This window comes from Diadema antillarum, unplaced genomic scaffold (genome assembly GCF_040938485.1).
Source record: "Diadema antillarum isolate AM-2024a unplaced genomic scaffold, OU_Dant_1.0 scf00000044, whole genome shotgun sequence".
Classification (NCBI taxonomy): Eukaryota; Metazoa; Echinodermata; class Echinoidea; order Diadematoida; family Diadematidae; genus Diadema; species Diadema antillarum.
The window spans coordinates 1,514,689-1,537,588 of NW_027270933.1; the positions used below are offsets into that span (position 1 = coordinate 1,514,689).

Below are 22,900 nucleotides of genomic sequence, written 5' to 3' on the forward strand. Positions count from 1 at the left end.
TGTCCCGATCAGTATCATCCGTTGTGTTGTTCTGTACTTCGTGGTGTATGTGATTCGTTGAAGTTAACAATGGAGATCGACAATTATCAATTTTGTGAGTATGAACCTGAAGTGTCGTCGGTTAATTTTGTACGCTGTAGCCGTCATGGTGGCAAGACGTGTTGTTGCTACCGACGCTGCCCGTTCCTTCCCCATACTCATCGCGCGCTGTCGCATGCAGAAACTGTCTCCTCCCCGTCCGATTTATAAACGATCTGCGCGTAAACTGTAACGACGTTAGTTCTATGACTATGAGTATGAGCATAATGAGTTGTGTGACTAGCGTTACATCCATGTGTAGAGAGCCTACGAACCAGTCCAAGAACGTCAATTAAAATGACTTTGTCACCACTTAGAGCCGTTATTCCCATTCCTTGCCGCACACGGGCCTATACCCCATGTTCATTTTGCATTAGTCTATCCTGTGTGTGCCTGTGCCTGCTGCATGCTGTATAGTGAGGTGCCCGCACCTCGTCATCAGGGGCCCGAATACCGTCACCCCACTTTAAATTGTTTTGAGCGCACTAAACAAAAATGTATGCCCGGGACTGTGTTCAGTACGCTTGAAACTTGGCAGGGCTACCACAACCAAGCAAATTGTGGTGAAAACCGAACAGTTTTTCGCGAAAATCTGAAATTTTCATAGGGCTATAGATCTAGGAATACCATGAAGTCACCCGCACGCATCTTTTACGTGTATGCCTATGGGAACATCACTGTCACCCACACACGTCTTTTACGTGCTAAGTCTATGGGAGAGCGGGTGACGAGTTGCGGGCCCCTTCCTCAGCGCGCAACTTTTTCGCATCGTTCGTGTTCGACGACGATAGCTGCAAATTTTCAATATCGATAAGTGAACTTGTGATTCCATTGGAATTTTCAGAATTTTTCCTGTATGTGAGTTGGATTTCAAAGAATTTCAGTGGCGAAATGTGATTCAAATATGGGCAAACATTGACTATGACGAGGTGCGGGTCACCCAAGTATACTATGGGCCTGTGGCTGTGTTCGCGAGTGCAAGCCAATTATTTCTAACATTACAGACGGGTACAAAACCAAAGGCAAAATAAGGTCAAAGGACAAGGCTACCAACTTACAAGTAATCCTACTCCTCGCTAGAAATAAGTAGAATACCCTACTTTGACGAAAAGATTTCTATACGTAGATCCCATTTCCAACCCATCTCATTCTAACTGTTGACGTGTTGTCAGTGTTGGGTACGGCAGAGACTCCAACTCTCCCGTTTTCGACGGGAGATCTCCCGCCGAAAACCTATTTTTGCAAAATCTCCCGTTCTCCCGCTTGAGATTTAATTTCTCCCGCCCTGGCGCTGTGTCTCCTGTTGGAAAGGATTTCTTACTTATTGCTATTGTATGTTGAAAAAATAAGCCTCAGATAGCACCAGAGAGCATCTAGAACCCTAGGAACTTGGCGCTTCGCACACATCAACTTGGAGTCTCCCGTTTGCTAGGGGTTTCAGGCGGGAGAATCTCCAGATCAGAAGGTGCTTTGGGTTGGAGTCTCTGGTACGGTTGGGTTTCTACAGCATACAGGTAAAATTTATATCATATTATGTCACTATCCCCATATGGCACGTGAATTCTGTAGATATATGATTGCATGCAGAAAGGTTATTCTTATGCAAAGATGAGCCCAAAGAATATTTGAGCTGGTGTCTATGGGAAATGCGTGTTGTAGCAAAATCAGTCTGTCCTCAAAGGGGTTAAGCCGGTGAAAGTTGATTTAATGGGTTCTCGTCAGGCATTGTTGAGATTCTGATGAACTTGTGTGTCTGTATTCAACATAGACAACAGCTTGCTAAGTGGCATAAGACTAAGAGTAAGACCACTGCTCGCTTGCAAATATAATTGAATTTAATTGTATTGAATTGAATTAATTTGTTCAGCATAAAAAAAAATCAAAGAATGACAATGATAAACAAATGACAAGCACAGAGTAAAGATGTATCTATGGAATACGTACAAGTTTTGTATGATAAGCTGAAGGGAAGCAGCAAACGAGGAATTAAAAGTTTCCTTAAAATCTGGCCGACCCAGGTAAGCAATAGAAAATGCATTAGTGGTAATCATTTTCATATTTTTTACGCAAAGAGATGAACAAATATAACAAGATGTAAGAACAGAACAAAAAAAGTATAGCAATAATACACGAAACACTACATTTAAAGTTTACATTACAAAGACAGTACAAACACAAAGTGAGTTATAATCATCCATTAGATAAAATAATGCCAGCCAAACATGTCAAGAAGTTGGGAATGATAATTTGTATGAAGTTCTCCTTAAGTTTACTTTTGAATGTACATTAAAAGAGGTAACTTTATGAATATCGTCTGGCATTGAATTCCATATAAGCAGACCTTGATAAAACACAGATTTCTGAAATAATGATGTTCTTACTTTTGGCATGTGAAAATTCTCAGCATTTCTGGTACAGTAGGAATGAATATGGCTTTTTAAAGTGATTGAGATGAGAAAATGAGATTTTCCAGCTAGAATGCACGGAGTCTGATGGTTCTACATGTTGTTACTGACCAAAATGTGGTCTAGAATGATGAAGAAGTGAACTGCAAGACCAAGTATTGAAAAGAAAAAAAAAAAAGAGATTTCTTATCCCTACATGCCTCTTTCTTTTTCTTTTTTTTTTGGCAGCTGCATCAAAAAAGTGTTGTTTTATTTTCTTTGTTTTCTTTTATTTTGAAAAGACAAAGTTTTGATTGTTTTTTTTAATACTGTTTCCAGTCATTGAACCTTGCACATGTACATGCACAGCCTATATATCATACCATATTTACAAATGAGTGGGTTAGAGTTATTTTCTTTACGGAGAAATCTTTTTGGAAAAGGCAAAAAACAAAAACAAAAACAAGGAGTGCCATCATTCTCCTTTTTTTCTAAAACTTACAATGAGAAAGAGTAGGGCCTAAATCATGTTTTTTTTTTTTAATTATTTTTTATTTTCTTCTTCTTTTTTAAACTTGGCCTAATATGTAGCACTTTGACCTTTGAACCCTTGTCTGCTCTCTCTCTCTCTCTTTCTGGGCAGGTGACCTCCTGCGGATGGAGCCGGTACCCACAATGCCAGAGGAGGATCTGATGTACTCAGAGGTGGCCATCATGTCAGGTGGGTCAAAGGTCAACTCTCTATGCGCCATGGTGTAAACCCCCTGTGTGCCACACTATTCCGACACTGCAATGTAGCCATACTTTGAGAAACCATTCTGTTTTTCAAACCTGTGTACATGTATTAACTTTTTATTGATATTTCTTAAAGTGCTGGATATGTAATTCTGAGCAAACTGTATGAGAAAATGCCAAGCTTTGCTTCTTGATATAAATTTCATGACAAATCTATTTTTCTTTCAAATTACCAGTAGCTAAAATTGTCCAGGCATGTCTTTTGCATACAACACAGTGCCAGAAACTTAGAATTTACTCACAAATCCAAATCCAATAGGTAACACCATTTGATATTAAGTTATCACATAATGCAAGCTACATGTGACAAAAGTGGAATTGTGAATGACGCTTTTATTGCATATATGTGGCATTTGGCAATTTATCAATTGGTATGGGCTGGTTTGTGAGTTTGAACAGAATACAGTGGACTCCCATTATAGCGAACATGGTTGTAACACAATTCCGGTAACAAAGAAGTGAGAATTCAGGATGCAACGTTATCCACTCTTTGTATTTTTGTTGTTTATTTGTTCGGTGATAACAAAATTTCGATATAACGAAAGAAAACTGCTGGTCCCAAGGACTTCTTTATAACAAGAGTCCACTGTATGCAAACTTGGCAGGATTTTCCTGCCATATCAAATGGGCATCTGAATTGTAGCATGAGAAAAGCTCCAATCATACTTGTAGAGGAAACTATTGTGGTGTTTACCAAAATGAAATCAATTTGTAAAGAAACAGGAGAGAAAATTTATGAAACCCTCTGAGGGCAGATTTGTGTGGAAGATGAGGAAAGGTGTTCATTCATAGTACGAACTTGCGAACCTTATCACATTGCCATGTACAAGTAACAACCCACATGTTTTCTTTGTTAAGTTTTGTTTTATTTCCATACCCTGTACACTTTAGATCTCTCTAACTACAATTGTAGTGTGATATGTATGAAGAATCCTCCAGCACATGTGTAATAGATTGTGTTTCTGTGCAAGTAACTTGTGATATGTACAGTGTATTGTGATATGCAAGGTATCATCTGAATGTACAGGAACAAACAGCAAGCAAAAGTATTCACATGCTTTTATTTTCGTACTATTTTCTGGTTGTGTGAAATGCATGAAAATGTCAACACTGCGTAAATTTCCACTTTTACAGTAATGGACCAATGCAGGCCAACATACATGTACAAATTGTATGCATACATTTGTACGCTATGTCCGCTATTCGGGATACAGTGTATGTTTTAGTCCATGGACTAAGTACAATGTGTACCAGTACCATAGACTGGATTTAAAAATCTCTATGAATTCAGGCCTCTATGTTTTGCTAGGTACACTTGTTTCAATTTTTCTTCTTGCTTCACTCTTTCTCCCTCAAGGGGGGCGTGATCAGAGTGGCCGACCTCTGGTCACTTTTCCCGCACAGAATCATGGGATTCTGGAGTCGCGGGTCAAAGCCAGCGGCCTGGATCGGATCCTGAGATACTACATCGACGTCAGCAGGTGAAGTAACAAAATTCTAAATGATGTTGTTGTGCAAAGTTGACACTCACTGCAGTAGGTTGACCCCGAGCAAATGAAATCTGGGATTGAATATTAAAGTGCACTTGTTGGTTGCATGAAGATTAACCCGTTTAGGACAGACTGATTTTGCTTTAACATGCATTTGCCATAGAGACACCTGCCCGAGTATACTTGCGATTAGTCTTCAACGGGTGATAACAGCACTAGGTATTACCTAAAATGCAGAGCAACATATACCCTGTAGTTTCCCTGATTCTACGGGATGCTCCCTGAAAACTTGAATACAGTATTAGCAACCCTGTGCTTGTTCATGAAAAGTGGGCAGATATCTATAGTCCAAATGGAATATGGCACCAGGCCTTAGGTATTTCCTGTACTTTGTGAGAACAAACTGGGGGTAACAATGTTATTTTTGTGTGTGAAGGGAATGTACGTAGATCTAGATGAATTCTGAAGAGTGATTCCTCTCGTAAAATTTGGATGAAAATTGGATATGTTTAATAGTGTTGTAATGCTTTTAATTTAGAAATCGTTTTTTTCATGACTTCTAAAGCTTAGTGAAGAAAGATGGTAGCTGAGTAGATATTTTCCATCCAAATACTTTTCTGACATGAACACTAGTTAGTATTCGTCTTCATGCATCTCAGTACAATTTATGAAGTTGAAGCTGTGGGAATTCCTCATTCCACACTTTCACAGTTGCTTTCCATTCAAAGTCTTGCCCATGCCAATTTTTTAAATCATTACGCCAAATATATCTATCACATTACAAGTATAATGATTTAAGATTATTTTTCTTCTTCTCCCCTCCAGCCCAACTACAAAAGTCCATGGCTTTGCCTTCCTGGCCGATCTGCGTTTCTCCAACATGGATTTTATATCCCTGCTCAAGTCTTCCCTCAACAGTCTTCAGGTAATCTCCTCCAACAACACCAGCACCAACATTAACACCAACATCAACATCAATATCAATACCAACACCAACACCAACACCAACACCAACACCAACACCAACACCAACACCATCACCAACACCAACACCAACACCAACACCAACACCAACACCAACACCAACACCAACACCAACACCAACACCAACACCAACACCAACACCAACACCAACACCAACACCAACACCATCACCAACACCAACACCAACACCAACACCAACATCACTATACACTAACACTGATTCCAACACCAACACCAACACCAACCAACCAAACAATGAATCAACAAACAAACAAAGTGACAAACAAACTAACTGAAGCAACTAGCCCTCCAACAAATCAACCAACCAAATGATCAACCAGTCAACAGACAATGACTGGTAAACAAATGAATCAAACACACAATGTGTGACAGAAGAAGCAAACATGATAAACATCCAACTAGTGTATGGAAATAAACAAAAAATAATTAGACTAGGCAATTTGTTTTTTGTTTGTAATATCAAGCAGTATTGGAAATGACTTCTCAAGTATGCACTTCTGCCGAAGTACCAGTGTTTGGTCATCTGTTATAAGCCCAAACCAGGCAATGCGGGCAATTGAAATGCCTTTAATGCAAACAAGTATTTCATTGGCAAATTTTGCTCCACCATGCATTGATGAATTTTGCTTGTGTATCACAAATATCGAGGCATTTTATGAACCCACATAAATGCAAGATATGAAGTTTATGTATATTAAGCCAGTGTGTCTGCATCATGTGTCCTTAGCTTGTGTGTTCATCTTGATAACTCTCCTCTGGTCTACACTCAACCCTTTCGGTGCCAGTGACTTCAGACAGTGTGTACAATTCTATGGAGTTTTCTGTGTCAATCCATATTGAAAGCACACAAACGGTTAAATGAACAAGAGCCTCCAGGAAGGGAAGCCATATTAGTGTTTTGCTTGCAAAGAGCAAAGGATTCTCAATTTCTACTAAAGCATCCTTCATGGTTGCCAGTGGAAGTACGCAATTTGACTTCTCCATCTCGTAAACATCTTCATCGTCATGTTTGACCTTTTATGTGCTGGAAGCGTGTTTTCTTTCTCATCTGGGTGAATCTTGTAGGTCCTCATACATAGTTAAAGACAGAAAATTCAACATAGGCATTTCAACAAGCAGTGCAAGAATTTTTTCAGTTAGGGAAGCAGTGAACTCATCGTTGAACACAATTGGAAAGTCTAAATGAAGAATATTAATTTCCTTTCTCTTTTTGATATGAAAAGAAATAAAAATCAGTGTCATGTTCATAGTGTAACTCACTGTGGATAGTGATGAAGAGTGTGTATTATGACTCATGAAATGTTTAATATTTCATATTGGGAGAACCAGTTTCTTCAATTTGATCTCACTGGATATTGTTTTGTTCCATCACATTCTGTTTTATTTCATTGTGGTTTTTAAAAAGAGAAGTTATAAATCAAATATTTTACCATTCACACTGAATGCAGAAATAGATTTCAGATCAGGTAATGTATCTTGTCAGGTAGTGTATTAAAAAAGTGTGTCCTCTTAGTGTATCTTGTCAGGTAGTGTATTAAAAACAAAGAAACAAAAAAAAAAACCAGTAATGTCATTTTAAGAAGAGAACACAGAGGGGTCACGTGATCACCATCTCAGTCACATGACCAATGCAGCTCCTACCGACCTGCATGGGATATCATGGTACATGTAGATGACTGGTGATCCAACTGCCAAACCTTTTGCACTATCCGTCTGATTTCCTTCAAACATTTCTTGATCAGTCTCATGTCTTTCATTCCTTGCATCCAAAAATATGTTATTTTGGCCCAAAGTGTTCTCCCATTACCCATTGACCATCAAGAATTGAGTGGGACGTGATGCGATTTTCTTTCTTTTTTTTTCCCCCAGGCTGAAACGACAAGCGTTGTCGGTCCCTTTGTGCTCTACCTCATCCAGCCGCTGGACAAGCGAAGCCTAAAAGACACTCAGACCCTGCTGGCCCTGCGCCAGAGCAAGAAGAAGAAGAACAAGCATCTCTCTACTCCACTGTTTCAGGTAAGTATTCAAAGTTAAATGCAGAGTTGTTGTACAGGGTGCTCCCATTACAACAAACATGGATATGATTGCAAATAGTCCCCAAATTGTTACGTATTAAAGTCTTTGATGCAAAATTCCTTGATCATTTACAACAACATTTTAATATGACGAAACAAAATTGCCAGTCCTGAGGACTTTGTTATAGCTGATGAGTCGCCTGTACTAGATATACCGTAGTGTAGTAGTTTTTTAATAGTTTCCAGTTCTCTCTTGAAAATCCTGGCTTCAAGTCTCGCCCTCTGCAGACGTTCCTGGAGAAGATGGCACACCACATCTCCTTTGATCTACAGCGTATGTGCACAAATGTTCTACTAGCCAAAAACATGATGTGAGTGGTTATTAAAGTTTGCTATGAAGAACCACATTGATAGAATGAGGAAAACATAATGATCCTTTCAAGGAATAAAGTTAATGATTTGCCACCTCAGAGAAGATGTACTAAGCATATCTTTGTTGTGGGAGACATTCTTTTTGTGCAGTGTAGCTTTGGCAAATGCAGTGGACTTGCGAAATTTGTAAAAATAAAGTAAGACCATTGTTAGATACAAAATATGGTGGACAGTACTTACAGGCCAGGGAAGAGGCAAGGCAAATACTCCCATGGTTTTTGTGGATTTCAAGAAGAAAGAAAAGATTGGTGTTGACTCATGCTTCAAGAACATCAGCAGATGCACGATTGTTTATCCAGTAATTTTTACCCCTTGATATTATTTCATCATTTGATCATACCATACTGCGTTTGAATGTAACAGATGATGGTTTCCTTTTGTCTTTGTCACCTTAAGGTCACCACAGTCAAAGATGAGATGGACCTATACAACCATGTGGACAAAAGCCAGCTGACGGCGGATCTCGGCGGCTATCTTCAGTATTCTCATGCAGCTTGGATCAGGTTCAGAAAGGTATTTCCCTGTGAAATGTTAGACGGGAAATTGGAGTCAAATTTTGTCTTCTTTTACTTATTTATATTTTGTCACATACATATCAATTTATAGCTGGACGTTGAGCTAGTTGAATTGTAATTTGGCAATAAAAAGATTCCAATGAGCTTTGAACAAAACATTTTGAGCTCAATATTTCTTAAAAAAAAAAAAAAAAATGTCTAAAATGAACGCTAGCATGCAAGATTAATTGCCACTAAGTATATGAGCAGCAACAAAGTGAATCTTATAAGTTCTGTTCCTTAATTTTTCACCATCCACTGTCCTCTGAAAGATGATAATGATAACCTCACCAGTCAAGATGTCAGTGGCACGATTGATTAGTTTGATTCCCCTGTCGCCCTTTGCCTTTTGATCTGAATTAGTGCCCTACAATTCTGAGACCTTTTGCACACTCAGGTTTGCAAAGGAGCCACACCTTGTATTGGCTGGTACATCCACCACTGAGGACAATTTCTCTGACTCTTGATGTCAAGTTCTGTAGAGAGATGATCTTTAGTGCATTTTAGGAAATTGCTTGACCCTGAGATAGATGGTCATGCCCTGTAGCGTCCAACAAGAACACGCACCCTATTTCCAGACAACATATTATACCTACAGATCCTCCCTGTACTAGCACACGTCTGGATGCATTGTGACTTGGCTTTGACCACAATAGGCTACCTTTATTTCGTCTTGATAAAATACTTTTCTAATTCTATTCTATTGAGAGGGTATAACCACTAGTAATGATAATGATGATAATGATAATGAAAATGGTGATAATTGTGTTAATGATAATGATAACAAAGATGATGATAATAATAATAATAATAATAGTAATAGTAATAATAATAATAATAATAACAGTAATGATAATAATAATAGTAGTAGTAGTAGTAATAGTAATAATAATAATAATAATGATAATAATAATCTTAATAATAACAGTAATGATGATGATGATGATAATAATAATAATAATAATAATAATAATAATAATAATAATAATTTGTGAGAATGATAAGTATAATTGCAGTAAGAATAATAATAATGATAATAGAGATAATAATGATATGGTCTTCCTGTGTCCAGGGTTGCCTCTTCATTGTTGACATAGTTCTAACGGAGGGCAATACCATTATGATTACCCCAGTGTTGTCAGGCACTCATTTTCAATGTACGCATGGGTCATGAGGGACATTGCGTGTAAAACAATTTGTCCATCTTTTCCAGCTACTGGTAGTTGTCCTTCATGTTTTGAAATTGTCTAAAATGCTGCCATTGTGCAGTGTGAGGGTGCTGTCTGAACTTCATCCCTTTGTGTGGGGGTGAGAGGACTTCATGTTTGAACTCATTGACAAATAAGGTCATGAAATATATAGGCCTACAATGATTGATATTGAGAACTCTTTTAGACATTTCATCTGCCATCATTACCATTCCCATTGGTTCCACATTATTTCTTTACTGTAACTATGCAGTGCATAGTATTAAAATCATGGCATATTTCACTCATTTTCTTGCCAAGATCTCTACAAGCTGGATGTTCACTCCAAATGCAAAGGTGGCTTTTGAAAATGTTGACTTTCGGGCAAAGGCCACAAGAGCATATCAATGAGCTTGTGCTCGTCACTAATTCTGGGACTTTGGCATTTCCTTTATTAATAATCATATAAAATTATCTGTGGCTCGTACAACATGTTTACACAGTAAACACATGAAGCAGGTCTCATTGAAGTCTTTAGAGTATAGCTGCACACTTCTTAGTCTGTGCTCTGCAAGAGCAGGGAAAACTTTCAATAGTTTGCGCCTAGGAAATTCCTTTCGGGAACATCTGAAATGCCCTTCTCAAGGTCGTTGGCATGAGGGATGCTGGTCCATTTCTGTTTGTGCGTACCACTTACATACAGCAGCAGGGCTCTTGAGATGTCTCCACGTTTGTAGACTGATACTACATGGTTTACAGTATGACTTGATACATGTAGTTTCTGCCATGGCTTGGACTACAACTTATTAGTGCAATAAGTGGATATCATATGCTTGTTTTTCTCTATCTTGATCAAGTCAACAACACTGTATTCATGTTAATAGCTGTTGGCTACCAAGATGACCACTTCATGTAAGGTTAGTCAACCTATGCTCATGGTTGGGCCTACATCACTTTCGGTGTAGCCAGAATGAAAACTGATAGCTCTCCTTTACAGTAGGCCCCATAGTGCGGAGCATGGAGTGTGAGTCGGTGTGAACGCTGTGCATGCACAAGCATACCATGTGTGAACCTATGTAATATGTGGCAATACAGATGACGAGGCATCAGCGTTCAAAATCCTTGATCATCCATTCTTTCATGTTCTTTATCACTAACAGTTCTTGTTGCTGTCACAAATGTTAGGATGAACTTTATCTGACAGTTTCATGTGATTTGAAAGCCAATCATGGAAGAAAAATTGATGATTTCATCTAAAAAATATGCCAATTGTGCACAGTTTGTTTTACTCCAGCCACTGTTCATGGCCGGCTCATTGCCGTTGTCTGAACATTATGTTGCTATTACATGCAATGTCATGATGGTGAGGCTTGATGTTATGCTTCCCCCCACCACTCTGTAGACTGTGGAGCCATTCTTTGTCCGCTACGTGGAACTGATCCCAAAGCTGCCTGACGCCTTCACCCGTCTGGAGGAACTGGAGAGCTTTGATCTCCGGGAGACGAGAGAAGATCTAGAGAACCAGAGAGAGCAGATCAAACAACTCATACAGGATGTCTTCAGGTGAGTGAGTGTGAGCAATCTTGGCAATGTGTTGCTTTTAGTACCTCATAGCTGCCAAGTCTCCCTGATTTCTGCAGGAGTCTCCCTGAAAATGTTAAAATCTGTTCATGTCTGAATAAGAGAATATTAAAATCTCCCTGATTTGGGAATTATTTTTGCCCATTGAAATGCATGTACTGTAACACACAGATATCTGCCTGATTGCTGTGTGGAATCTCCCTGATTTGGATGCGGAATGTTGGCAGACCTGCTACCTACGGTTGAAGCAACATGTACAAAAATGGTACAACCCTGTCCCAAAGTCAATATATCATACTATAGAGGAAGCTAATTTTGAAAAGTGTGTATGGATGGTATGTCAATAAGAATGGAGCCAAAAGGGGCCTGAGCTTTTGTTCCCAGCAAAATCTTCTCACAATTGACAAAATGACAAACATACAGGGTGAAGTAGACATAGACTAAACACAACTTACATTCTGAGGAGGGCTAGGGACACAGGACAATGAAGACAAAAGGAGTGGGTTAGAAGTCAAAGGCAGGGAGCCAAACATGTGAGGGAGGGGGTTTAAAGCAAGGGGCGGGCAGACAAAAGGCAGAGGTACATGTAGAGAAATGATGATCCCAAGAATCATGGGGGGTAGCCTGTGAAGGATAAAGATGAATAGGGAAGCAACATCAAACAAGATCAGGAACAACACAAAGGTGAAGAATAGGATAAGAGTTAAACAGCAACAGCAAGAGTGAAAGGTGTTTGTGTGTGTGTTTGTGGGGGGGGGGGGGGGGGGAGTACTTGTACAAGCAGATGTTTGGACTACACACAACAAGCACTGGCAGAGAGGGGCTAGGGACATGGAACAAAGAAAACAAAAGGAGTATGATAGGAGTCAAAGGCAGAGAGCCAAACGGGTAATGAGGGGGGATTAATAACCCAAGGGATTGAACAGACAAAAGGTAGAGGTAGGGCCAGTGATCATCCCAAGGATCATGGGGGGGGGGGGGCAACCTGTTATGATGAAGATGAATAGGGAGGTAACATCAAACAAGATTAACTCTTTATGCACCATGATGTAAACCCCCTGTGTGCCACATTATTCTGAGCCATCAATGTTGTCATGCTTAGAGAAAACATTTCTCTTTTTCAAATCAATGTCACTTCTATATTTCTGTTAAGGTGGACATAATAGTGAGAAAAGTTGCAGAGAAAATGCCAAGCTTTGCTTTGATGAAATTGTATGACAAATCCATGATTGGTTTTCTTTCAATTGACTTGGAGCTAAACTACTATAAAGGCATGACTTTGCACGTAAAACAGTGACAGAAACTTCGAATTTACATGCAAATCCTGTAGGGAATGCCGCCTGTTAGTCAATCACAACATAAAATGCAAGTCTACTTGTATATATGAGAGGAAAGGAAGCACGAGAAACGCTTTCAGTGCGGTATTTGACGATTTATCGATCAGTTTGTGCGCGTTTGTGCGTTTGAGGAGAATATGTGAAGTTGGCACGCTGTCGACTGAGTTGGACATGCGAACATGGCACATAAAGAGTTTATAAAAAAAAACACTATGGAAGAGAATAGGAATAGAGTGAAACAACAACAGCAGGAATGGAAAGGAGGGGGTAGAAGCAGACACATATTGATGTCACACAATCAGCACTTTGGAGGGGGGGGGGTGCTAAGTTCATGGAACAAAGAAAACAAAAGGGGTAGGTTAGGAGTCAAAGGCAGGGAGCCCAGCAGGTAAGGATGGGAGATTAAGGCAGAGGGGTGAACAGACAAAAGGCAGAGGAGGGCCAGTGATCATCCCAAGAATCATGGAGGGCAACCTGTGAAGGATGAAGATGAATAGGGAGGCAACATCAAACAATATCAGGAACAGCACAAAGGTGAAGGATGAGACAAGGTGAATTATAAAAACAGCATGGATGGATTGATGGGGGGGCTCAAGCACAAAGCCTTACAAGAGTGTGACAAAAAATAAAAGCGAAAGGCAACTGACAAATGCAATGTACATAGCATGTCAATGTACATGTGCAATAAGATACACTATATACTTTGTAGGGATAGAATGAAACCTCTCCCATCTATAAAAGCGTGTATGTACTTAATAGCTTTAATGGCTTTAGAATCATCTCTGACTGAAGGTGGAAAAAGATGAAAGAAATAAGATATGTGCATTAAGTGAAATGAGCAATGTAAGGAAGGACAGTATTGGATGGTGCAAAGTTACCTCATCCAGACCTTCTCTCTGCTGATTACCTCCGCCAAGGGGGGCGGTTATGTTTTCGTTACCGTTGGTTTGTTTGTTAGTTAGTTAGTTCGTTTGTCCGTGTGCAAAATAACTCAAAAAGTAGTGAACGGATTGGGATGAAACTTGCAGGAAAGGTTTAGAATGACACAAGTAAGAAACAGTTTACTTTTGGTAGTGATCCGAGAATTTATGGGTAATTTATGAAGGATTTTGATATTTTGGCAGGTACGGTCGATGAACTTGGGAGTTCAGGCTGCGCGTACTTGAGGTTTGAATGCGCGTACTAAAGTGCGTGCTCTAGTTTCTGTTAGCCCGAGGCGCGCTGCGCAGCTGAGGGTTTATGATGTAACATAGGCTTCTATATTGGGAAATCGGGCGACTCTCAGCACACGAAGTACGTATGGGTGGAAATCACTATGTCTCTATGGAAGAACATAACAAGATCAGTGGGACGGTGGAAATGAGCTGCATACTTGGCGTAGGTCTGCGCTCTCAGAGTGCTTCTCTAGTTTGAACTGTGTCTTGACAGTTACCCAAAGAATCAGTGCCCTGTGGAATCATGTCAGTGATTAGGGAGCTTAAAATGGTGGCCAACTGGAGTATTGAGCTTGGCTGTGTTGACAGTTGATTTGTGCCCATAGAAGCATCAGATATCAAAAAGAGATTGAAATAACAGTAAGTGTATAGTAAGAGTAAGATAAGGTGAAAAGCAATGTCTGCAGCAACTCATGCAGCAACATGTAAAGCAACATTAAAAAAAAAAATTACAAAGGATGGAACATGTCAAACCAAATATGTCATCCTTGAAGCATATTGCCATTGAATGTCAAAGTATGGTATTGCTTGATTTTTTAGACCTCTCAATAAGGTAGCAAAGGCATGTCATTTTTATATTGCAATTGTGGCAATGCAGATTTGCCAGCAAAATTCATTCAGATGATATACTTCAGTCCATAGCATTATTAATCAAAATGCTATTTCCAAATTTGGAGAGGATATGTAGCATTTGCTGTGTGGTTGATTTTAGTAATTGCAGTCAATTTGTGAAACTACAACTACCACAAAATATATAGCCCATGCTGTGATTCCTTCTATAAAGTACTTCAGAAGAGTAAAAAATGTACTCTATACTAATGCCTGTGCGGTTGTGTTAATCCAACCAGGGAAATTAGCATTGACAACATTAGTCAACAGTGCGATGACCTCTTGGCCAAGATCAACCAGTCTGACGCTGACGAGACGTTCGCTGCCGTCGCCCAGAAACCGGTCTTCCGCGAGGTGCGCCTCCTGGCTGAGTACTGCCGGGAGAAGCTGACCATGGCTCAGCAGCGTCTGGACCTTGCTGTGGAGAGGGTCGAAGGTCGCTTTGCGGACAAGCTTGAGGACCTGGACTTTGTGGATATGGTGAAAGAGGTGAGTAGCAAGCCAGAGTACTTGGTAACTTTCTTCCTGCATATGACCTGCCAGCTCTATACGAAGACACCCAAGAGATTTTTCTCCTCTCCACCACTAGAGGGCGAACTATATAATGGTGTCTGAGATTTCTTAGGGGCTGCGATTACCCACTTAGTAATGGGAGACTTTTCGCGTAGTGAAGTAACATTTTTACAGCGCGTATTTGAACTTCTGAACTTTTAAGTGAGTATGCATTTCTAGATTTGGCTGCTCCTACAATGTAGGTTCCTTGTTTGCTAACGTGTTAGCACGAGGGGTGAGCCAACCGCCTCGTTGTCTTCCAGTGATCCCCGTGCGCTCACAAAACAATAGTACAGGGTGTATGCATACTCCGCCTTGTAGTACTTACTGGGGGAAAAACTCTTTGGATGTCACAGAGCTGTGAGAGCCAGGGCAGAGTTTCTAAGATAGCATCTGACAGATCCACTTCTATTTGTATGGGTGGGCCAAGGTTGGGATACTCAGATAGGACGTGATGAGCCATCTGCTCTGGGTGATTGTTTGGACAGGATGGTGAAGGGCATGATGGTGAAGGGCATGATAGACCCCAGCACTGCATATTGGCACTGAAGCGCCCAACTCCTTTACGTAGGCAGCTGAGTGTTGCCCCAATCTCCCCTGTGAAGGCGGCTCCGGGTTGGGGCTATTACTCGGTAGATAGCGTATCTTTGTCATGCTTGTGAGTGTCAGACTCACTAAGGTCCCAAGTTGGACATAGCAGAAGGAATGAGTAATGCTGAATTGAAATTTTCATCATGGTTGTTATCACTTCATAGTAATCATGAGATGGGACGACGGCAATTCATTGAAGTGGATTGGTTGTTCCAGTGAAATGAGTTAAGATATACTGAAATGAACTCTTGAGGGAGCTTACCTTTTTTGAGTTAGTACCTGTTTTATACATAAATATCATATACGCCTGACCTGTGAACTTTTTCATGACCTTTGCCCCACAGATGCGGGTGTGGCTGACCCGAGACGGACCAGCCGCTCTCAAGAAACTGGAGATAGCTGACTCCCTGGGACGGGCGGAGACACTGTGCAACCACTTTGAGACGGGCGTGGCATCTATGGCAGAGGTGTGTGGAATGTAACCTGTGAAATGATGCTTCCTCATGCAAGTGATGGTTATGCCAGAAGTATATTAGTACACAGCCACTGTAAATGTAAAACAAAACAAAACAAAACAAACCAGAACAAAACAAAACAAACAAAACAAAACAAAACAAAACAGAACAAAACAAAACAAAACAAAACAAAACAAAACAAACAAAACAACTTTATGTTGAGGTTTTCTTTGCAAATTCATGCTCTATCTTACACAAGAAGCATTGATATGCACTGAAAACTTGAACATTTGTGATGTAAAACTTTCCTTGTATTTTTATGCTCCACTGGACTTGCCTAGAAGTGCACAGTCATGAAGGTAGGACAAAAGTAAAAGAAAGTATGCAGAAGTACTGAAGTATTTTCTTCTTCCCCAAAAACAAAACAAAGCAGTTACAATTGAAGTTGGCTGATATTGGCACAATGGCACAATGTCAAAACAAGTGTGTACTTTTTGACTGTGTTTATGCCCATATGAAATATGTAAACATAGTGGATACATCATTTCTAGTTTGTTTTCTGTCTTGATTACTTTACAGGATAAGTTGTCCCAGTCCCAAAATCTCCAGGATCGCGCCAGAACCATGGCTGTCAATACCAACGGCAGCATTGCCAGTTTAAGGAGCAGCGTGAGAGATCTACAAGGTCTAATGGACGACTTCCGTGATCAGCTGGACGACAGACGCCAGCTGCTGTCTGCTGTCCGTAACTATTACAGTCTCTATGAAAAGGTGAGTGATTGTATAAATGCATTTTTTTTCACCAAACTTTTATCCCCTTTCTATCCATACAAGCACATTCACATCAATGTTAACATTGTCAAACAGAATAATGTTTACATTTAAAGTCTCTAAACTTCATTGCACCCCTGTAGATTTTAGGTAATAATAATGTGGCACCATCCAACTTGGCTATCGAGATAGAATTTCAGGTGTATTTCTTCTGTACAGTGTCAGTGAACACCATGTGCTTAGGAAGGTTTATATCCTGCATTTTTTGTGTGTGCGACATTTTGTTAGGGCTAACAAGTAGTAATTGTTTGTATACCGTCTGGAAATACACATACCGATGTGTTGGCTCAGTGAGTAGAGCGGCTGCCCTCACAATCGGGAGGTCGTGGGTTCAAACCCCGGCCGCGTCATACCAAAAGACGTTAAAAGATGGGAGTTGCTGCTACCTTGTTTGCCGTTCAACAGTTGAAAAGGTTAAAGCAACGTCGATCTGGCGCTGCTCAGTGGCTGCCGGGCCCACGATCAATTGGGCAAAATGAATTTCCATTCTTGGACAATAAAATTTGGAGTTTGGAGTTTTTATAGTTTATACCACAGCTTTCCAAAAGTGGCCTCATCTCGGAATCTCCGAATGAGTCCTGATCTCATCCTCTGTCTCTCTGTACAGATTGCCAAATGGTGCGTGAAGGCGCTGAAGTTTCTGCCCGGTGATGCCGCTGAGATGTTTGACGACTTCCGTGCTGAACGCCTTGGTCGCCATGGACGCCGAGACGCGGCAGCAGCCGATGCTGAGGAGGAGGAGCTCCAGTGGGCGGAGGAGGTTGGGGCTTTCCTCCAGAGGAACCACCCCCCTCGGGAGGAGGACTTGACTTCCCTCAGCGAGTTTGCTGAGACAATTGACGATAGGGTGAAGAAGAAGAAGGCAAAGAACTTGTGCCACAGGTAGTGTGCGGTTGCTGGCTGTTTAAGCTTTTTATTCACATGATACGAAGTGTTGCATTTCTTTGACCTTTCCTTGGAAGCAGTCTTCTGAAATCATAAAAGTTGAGTTTTAAGTCCTCAATGATAAGAGCAGTTAGGAGGATGGTAAAACTATTTACTTATTTTTTATTTCATTTTTGCAAGGAAGCCCTTTTACACAAATTTATAAACAATTGCTCAGCTGAGGGGCCCTGCATCTAAAAAGGTGATGTCACTGTTTGCTTCTCAATGAGTCCTCGTCTAAGCCATTCTAGATTTTGAATGACACTTAAACGAACTTACATCCTGCAGCATTGGAGCTTGAAGTATAATCTGTATCATCCTTCAGTGCAATGTCTAAATAATTCCATGTTCATAAATCTTAAGCCAGGAAGTTTAAGGCTAGAGATAGTTTTAACTTGATAGTTTCCATGGTTAAAAATGTGTAGTAATTATTCCCAAAATATATTCTCTTCTGCCTTGAAATCCTAGGTGTTCTGTGCTGCTAGGCATCTTAGATATGGATGAACTTCCAAGCAACAAAGAAGTCCTCCAGGCAATCAAGTGGAAGACAGCTGTGGTGGGTCGCCATAGCGATGGCAGCCAGGAGGAAGACAGGCGTGGTCGGGGTCGTCGTCACCGTGGAGATGGCTCCCAGAAGAGACGAGAGGGCGATGGTGTGGAGGAATCTGGGCCTGAGGAGCAGAGGCAAATGGAGGGTGGGTCAGACATTGATGACCCCCTCCTCAAGAGGATAGGCTGCCGCACACCAGTCACGGAAGTGGATGTCAAAGGGGACAGGTCGCATAGTCATTCCTCAAAGAATCGGTCTGCCAAAATGGAAGACAGCAATAGAGATAAGGTGGAGAGGCAGCAGGGAAGGAGTGGAGACTCTGAAAAAGCAAAAGGACAAGAAGAGGAAGGAAAGGAGGAGGAGAAGGTGGTGATGAAAGAGGAGAAGACGGAGGGAGCACGGGAGAGAAGAGGGACGGGAGACCAGTGGTTGCGTCCCAGCAGGGACTTCTGGGCTGGTAGAGTTCCGGGTGTGGTGCGCCCTACTGACGGACATCACAGCGGGGAAGACTATCGGGATGGGGTCAGTGAGGATAGAAACGAGGTGATCTTGAACATGCTGGCTCGCCCAGAAGCACCGAGGGCACCCTATCAGTATTTAAACACGAATCAGAATGCAAACTCCTCTCCTGGATTTGCGAGTCAAAGCGTGGACACTCAAATCGGACACATGCATGTGAATCCCACAGTGGGGCAGGCCTCGCTTCACACTCAGTATGCTTCTCCTAACGCCAGCCAGCCACCTGTAGGAGGTGCTCTGCATGGACAATTGCCACACGTACCACCAGGAATTCATGGAAGCCCATTCAATGTGCCATTGGGGAACCAAGCCTGGGGGCACCATACACAGGGTCTTAACCCTGTGGGAGATCCTAGGACTGCCTATCAGACATCCAGCCAGCCAGGAACGGGTGTTTCAGGCTTGCCAGGACACTCCTATACTCTCTTTGACCCCTTGACTGGCCAGCCTTACCAGGTCCATATCCAGGCTCTGCAGTCCCCTACACCAGGGGTGCCAAGGACTCATGAATACCTGCCTGATACTCCAAGGAGTAACCAGGGAAGTTACCCTCAAGGACAAACAAGGAGTGATGCTTATGGACTGCAGGCTCTGCATGCTTTAGTTGGACAATCGCATGGTGTTGCCTCAAGTCAAGAACGCATTCACGGTCTCCATATTGGGCTTGACTCACAGAGCGGAAGGAGCACTCCACAAAGCGAGCACCAGCGTGAGCTCTCCCCGTATGAGGATGTCCTGGGACGCATTGGCCAGCTGCGTGTCCACGCACGCCACGCCAACAGCGGTGGGAGGAGTCGCCAGCGGAGGCAGAAGCGCTCTGCCAACGTGCGTGCAGCAAAGTCCGTGCCGAACTTGAGCAGCCTGCTGGCAGGAGTGCGTGTCGGTTCAGTGGAAGACATAGGCGGCAGCGACAGGCAAAGCGACTACTACGCGCGGCTGTCCCACGTGGATGATCTGACGAGCTCCGAAGCTTCGCGCCATGCCACAAAGAAATGGGTGAGTCGCTTGAGGGCAGATGAACTGCATGACCCTGAGATGACCAGCATGCGCTCCGCCTCCCCATCACTGCTAGAAGCGGCTGGTGGAAGGAGACCTTCGCGGCCTCTCACGCCGTTAGAAAAATTTGAACTAGAGTCACTGACTTCCTTCCTTAATGACAGCGACGATGACAAAGATGACTCCGCCCCCTTGGGGAATCCATCTATTGGGATGGGAAACACCTCTACCGACCGATCAATGTCCCATAAGCTATCGCGTTCAGGCGGCATCGACATTACAGCGGACCAACGTGAATTAGACCGGATTCGACAAGACTTGTCCGGGTCGTTGCCCTCACAGTCGGCCGAGCTCAACTCAACACTTCTGTCGTCCCATCTTGGAGGGCAGGGTTTGTCAAATAGTAGCAATCTTCCCAACCATTCCACCAGTCTCGGCTCCCCTCCCTTCACGTCTACCAAGCACAGTTCAGCATCACACATGGCTTCCCACCCGACTGACCCTTCCCGCCTTCTGAATCACAGGGAGCGGGTTGGTCCATTCCACAGTGGGGGTGCTCCTACAAGTCTCCCTAGTGCAACAAGCTTGGAGGGATCTCATTTGGCACCGGTGACCGCCAAGATGAGGGACTATTTCGGGGATGTTGCCGAGACGGAAGATGAACTAATTCGTCATGGCTTGGAAGAAAGACTTCGAAATGTGCACATTGACATGGTAAGGCACATATTTCCTTGTCGTATTGTCTGTCTTACTCAGTGCACCTTTGTAGTGAACATATCAGATGCGAGCAATTGTACAGTTGTATACTCCTCTATGTCAAACAACCTCCCCGTATAGCAAAGAGAATCTGCATGTTCATAAACAAGCAGGAACACAGAATTCCATGAAATGAAGAGAGGATAGTGCATTTGTTGATTTTGTGACTTTTAACCTGTTGAAGACGAGAAATGCGTGTTGCAGCAAAATCAAACTGTCCTTTTAATGGGTTAATGCAGTTTGCCAAACCTACCTCAATCACTGTTGAAATGGATAGGATTGCTTGATTCAGTGTAGTACTTTTCTTGGTGATAGGATTTCTAATAATCATTAAATATCTAATTGTGGTAGTTGTCATTGATACTAACAGGTTAATGAGCACTCATCACATGACCACCTGAGCACTCCAAATTTCCTCGCTGAAGCCATGGACACACTGGTCAAGCTGGACGCAGTGGACCGTCAGAACCAGCAAGGGCTCCCTCTCGAGGCCAGACACATGCTGCAGCGTAACCCGAGCCTCCAACTGTCAGACGAGGGCGTGATCATTGACGGCGCCTCGTGGGACGACGGCCTGGAGCCTGGCAGCGTGGCCACGACGGAGCGAGAGAGCGTGGAGAGCGGCGTGGGGTCGCGGGGTCAGGGCAGCAACCTCTGAGTTGGTATGTGGGGTCAGGGGAGTAAACTTTGAATGGGGTCAGGAGGGTTTGGGTAGTAAGCTGTGAGTGGGTAAAGATGAATGCCAGTTAAGGCTGTCATTGGACGTGATATCACTAACGGATACCAAAGTCAGAAAAGCCCTAAGGATGAGATTTTGTGGCATGTTACTGCGGTCAGAGGGAGCAAAGTGACCCGAGCAAGGAGAGGCTTTGGGAGTTAGGGAGTTGAGTGTCCATCCCTCCACGGTAAAGAGCCCTGGCATTTTGACATTTTAGATTATGTCATCTAGTGTGCACGTACTTAATATGTGACCCTGCATCACAAAACCAACAAATACTTGCACATACTGATTTTGTGTCTGGACTCAAAATAGGTGAGATGGGTCAACATAGTCAATCTCGAGTTCCTCATATTTTCTGAAAGAGCAAGACTTCATTTACATTGTGGTAAAGTTTGGATCATAAAACGAATGGGAAATTGTGTTGTTAGCAGTTTCCCTAGAACACTTTTTTGTAGAATGTGATTAGGTGTGTCTAAGAGTCCCCTTTTCATTTCTGAAAGCCACTTTACACTATCTTCACTTTCAACTGTAAGAACTTGTGAAAGGATGATGCTACTGCTTTGAAAGTTGGCATGAGGGATGAATAGAATGTGCTGATAGAACGTTATCAATTTGGGCTTAATCTGATAATGCCTTCATTGTTTATGCTGCGGAGTTTTACATGCTGTTTTTTGTCCAATTGCGCTGCACAGCTAGCACAGTTCGGTAAGATTAAGCGCTTGAATAGACCCTATACTTTAGAGCCTCTTTTCACAGTAAACACTTTACAACAGTTTGTGTTTTCTTTTCAATATTTAGATAGATTAAGAGAGTCTATTTGAAGTGAATTATACAACATTTTAAAGCTTAAAGTCTGCTCTTTCAGAATCTGCCCTTAACCAAAAATCCATGTCTGGCGACTTTTTGTTGGTTTTGTGGTGCAGGGTCACATATAGAGTATCATACTACGCAACTCTCTGCGGGCGGGACACCATTAATGTGCACGTCCACACACTGCTGCAGTTGTGTAGTCTACATCGTCCGGTTGAGGAAGGTTCTTTGTCTTTGTTTTTGTTTTGAGAAAATACTTGTCAGGCATGTGAGTTTGAAAGAAGACCTCCAAGGCTGTCACGCCTAATGCATGAGGCTTAGTAGGTCTGATTATTGTCATCAAAGCAACCATGTTGTATATTTGTTGTTTGTTTTTTTCCTCGTGTGCCATATTTGGCTGGTATTTGCTATGTTTTGTTTTGTTTTGTTTTGATCTTGAGGAAGCTGTAGCATACAAGAGTTTTTGGACATTTTGCTGAGGCTGGTGGCATATAGATCTTCTGTTCCTATTACC

General features: G+C 42.0%; 1 protein-coding gene across 1 annotated transcript; it reads left to right on the forward strand.

Moving 5' to 3' along the window:
• Positions 1–69: 69 nt before the first annotated feature.
• On the forward strand, positions 70–21,513 carry LOC139713715 (uncharacterized). The gene is made up of 13 exons (XM_071625423.1): positions 70–94; positions 3,106–3,183; positions 4,615–4,738; positions 5,573–5,672; positions 7,622–7,768; positions 8,596–8,712; positions 11,343–11,503; positions 14,921–15,170; positions 16,169–16,291; positions 16,859–17,050; positions 17,718–17,992; positions 18,503–20,813; positions 21,226–21,513. Exons 1-13 carry the CDS (start codon positions 70–72, stop codon positions 21,511–21,513), a joined length of 4,191 nt encoding a protein of 1,396 aa, XP_071481524.1.
• The last annotated feature ends 1,387 nt before the right edge of the window (positions 21,514–22,900 follow it).

Coding starts and splice junctions, on each gene's coding strand:
- LOC139713715 (XM_071625423.1), top strand. CDS start 70: ATGGAGATCGACAATTATCAATTTT. Junction 8,713..11,342: donor CTTGGATCAGGTTCAGAAAG/GTATTTCCCTGT, acceptor ACCACTCTGTAG/ACTGTGGAGCCATTCTTTGT. Junction 20,814..21,225: donor GAAATGTGCACATTGACATG/GTAAGGCACATA, acceptor TGATACTAACAG/GTTAATGAGCACTCATCACA.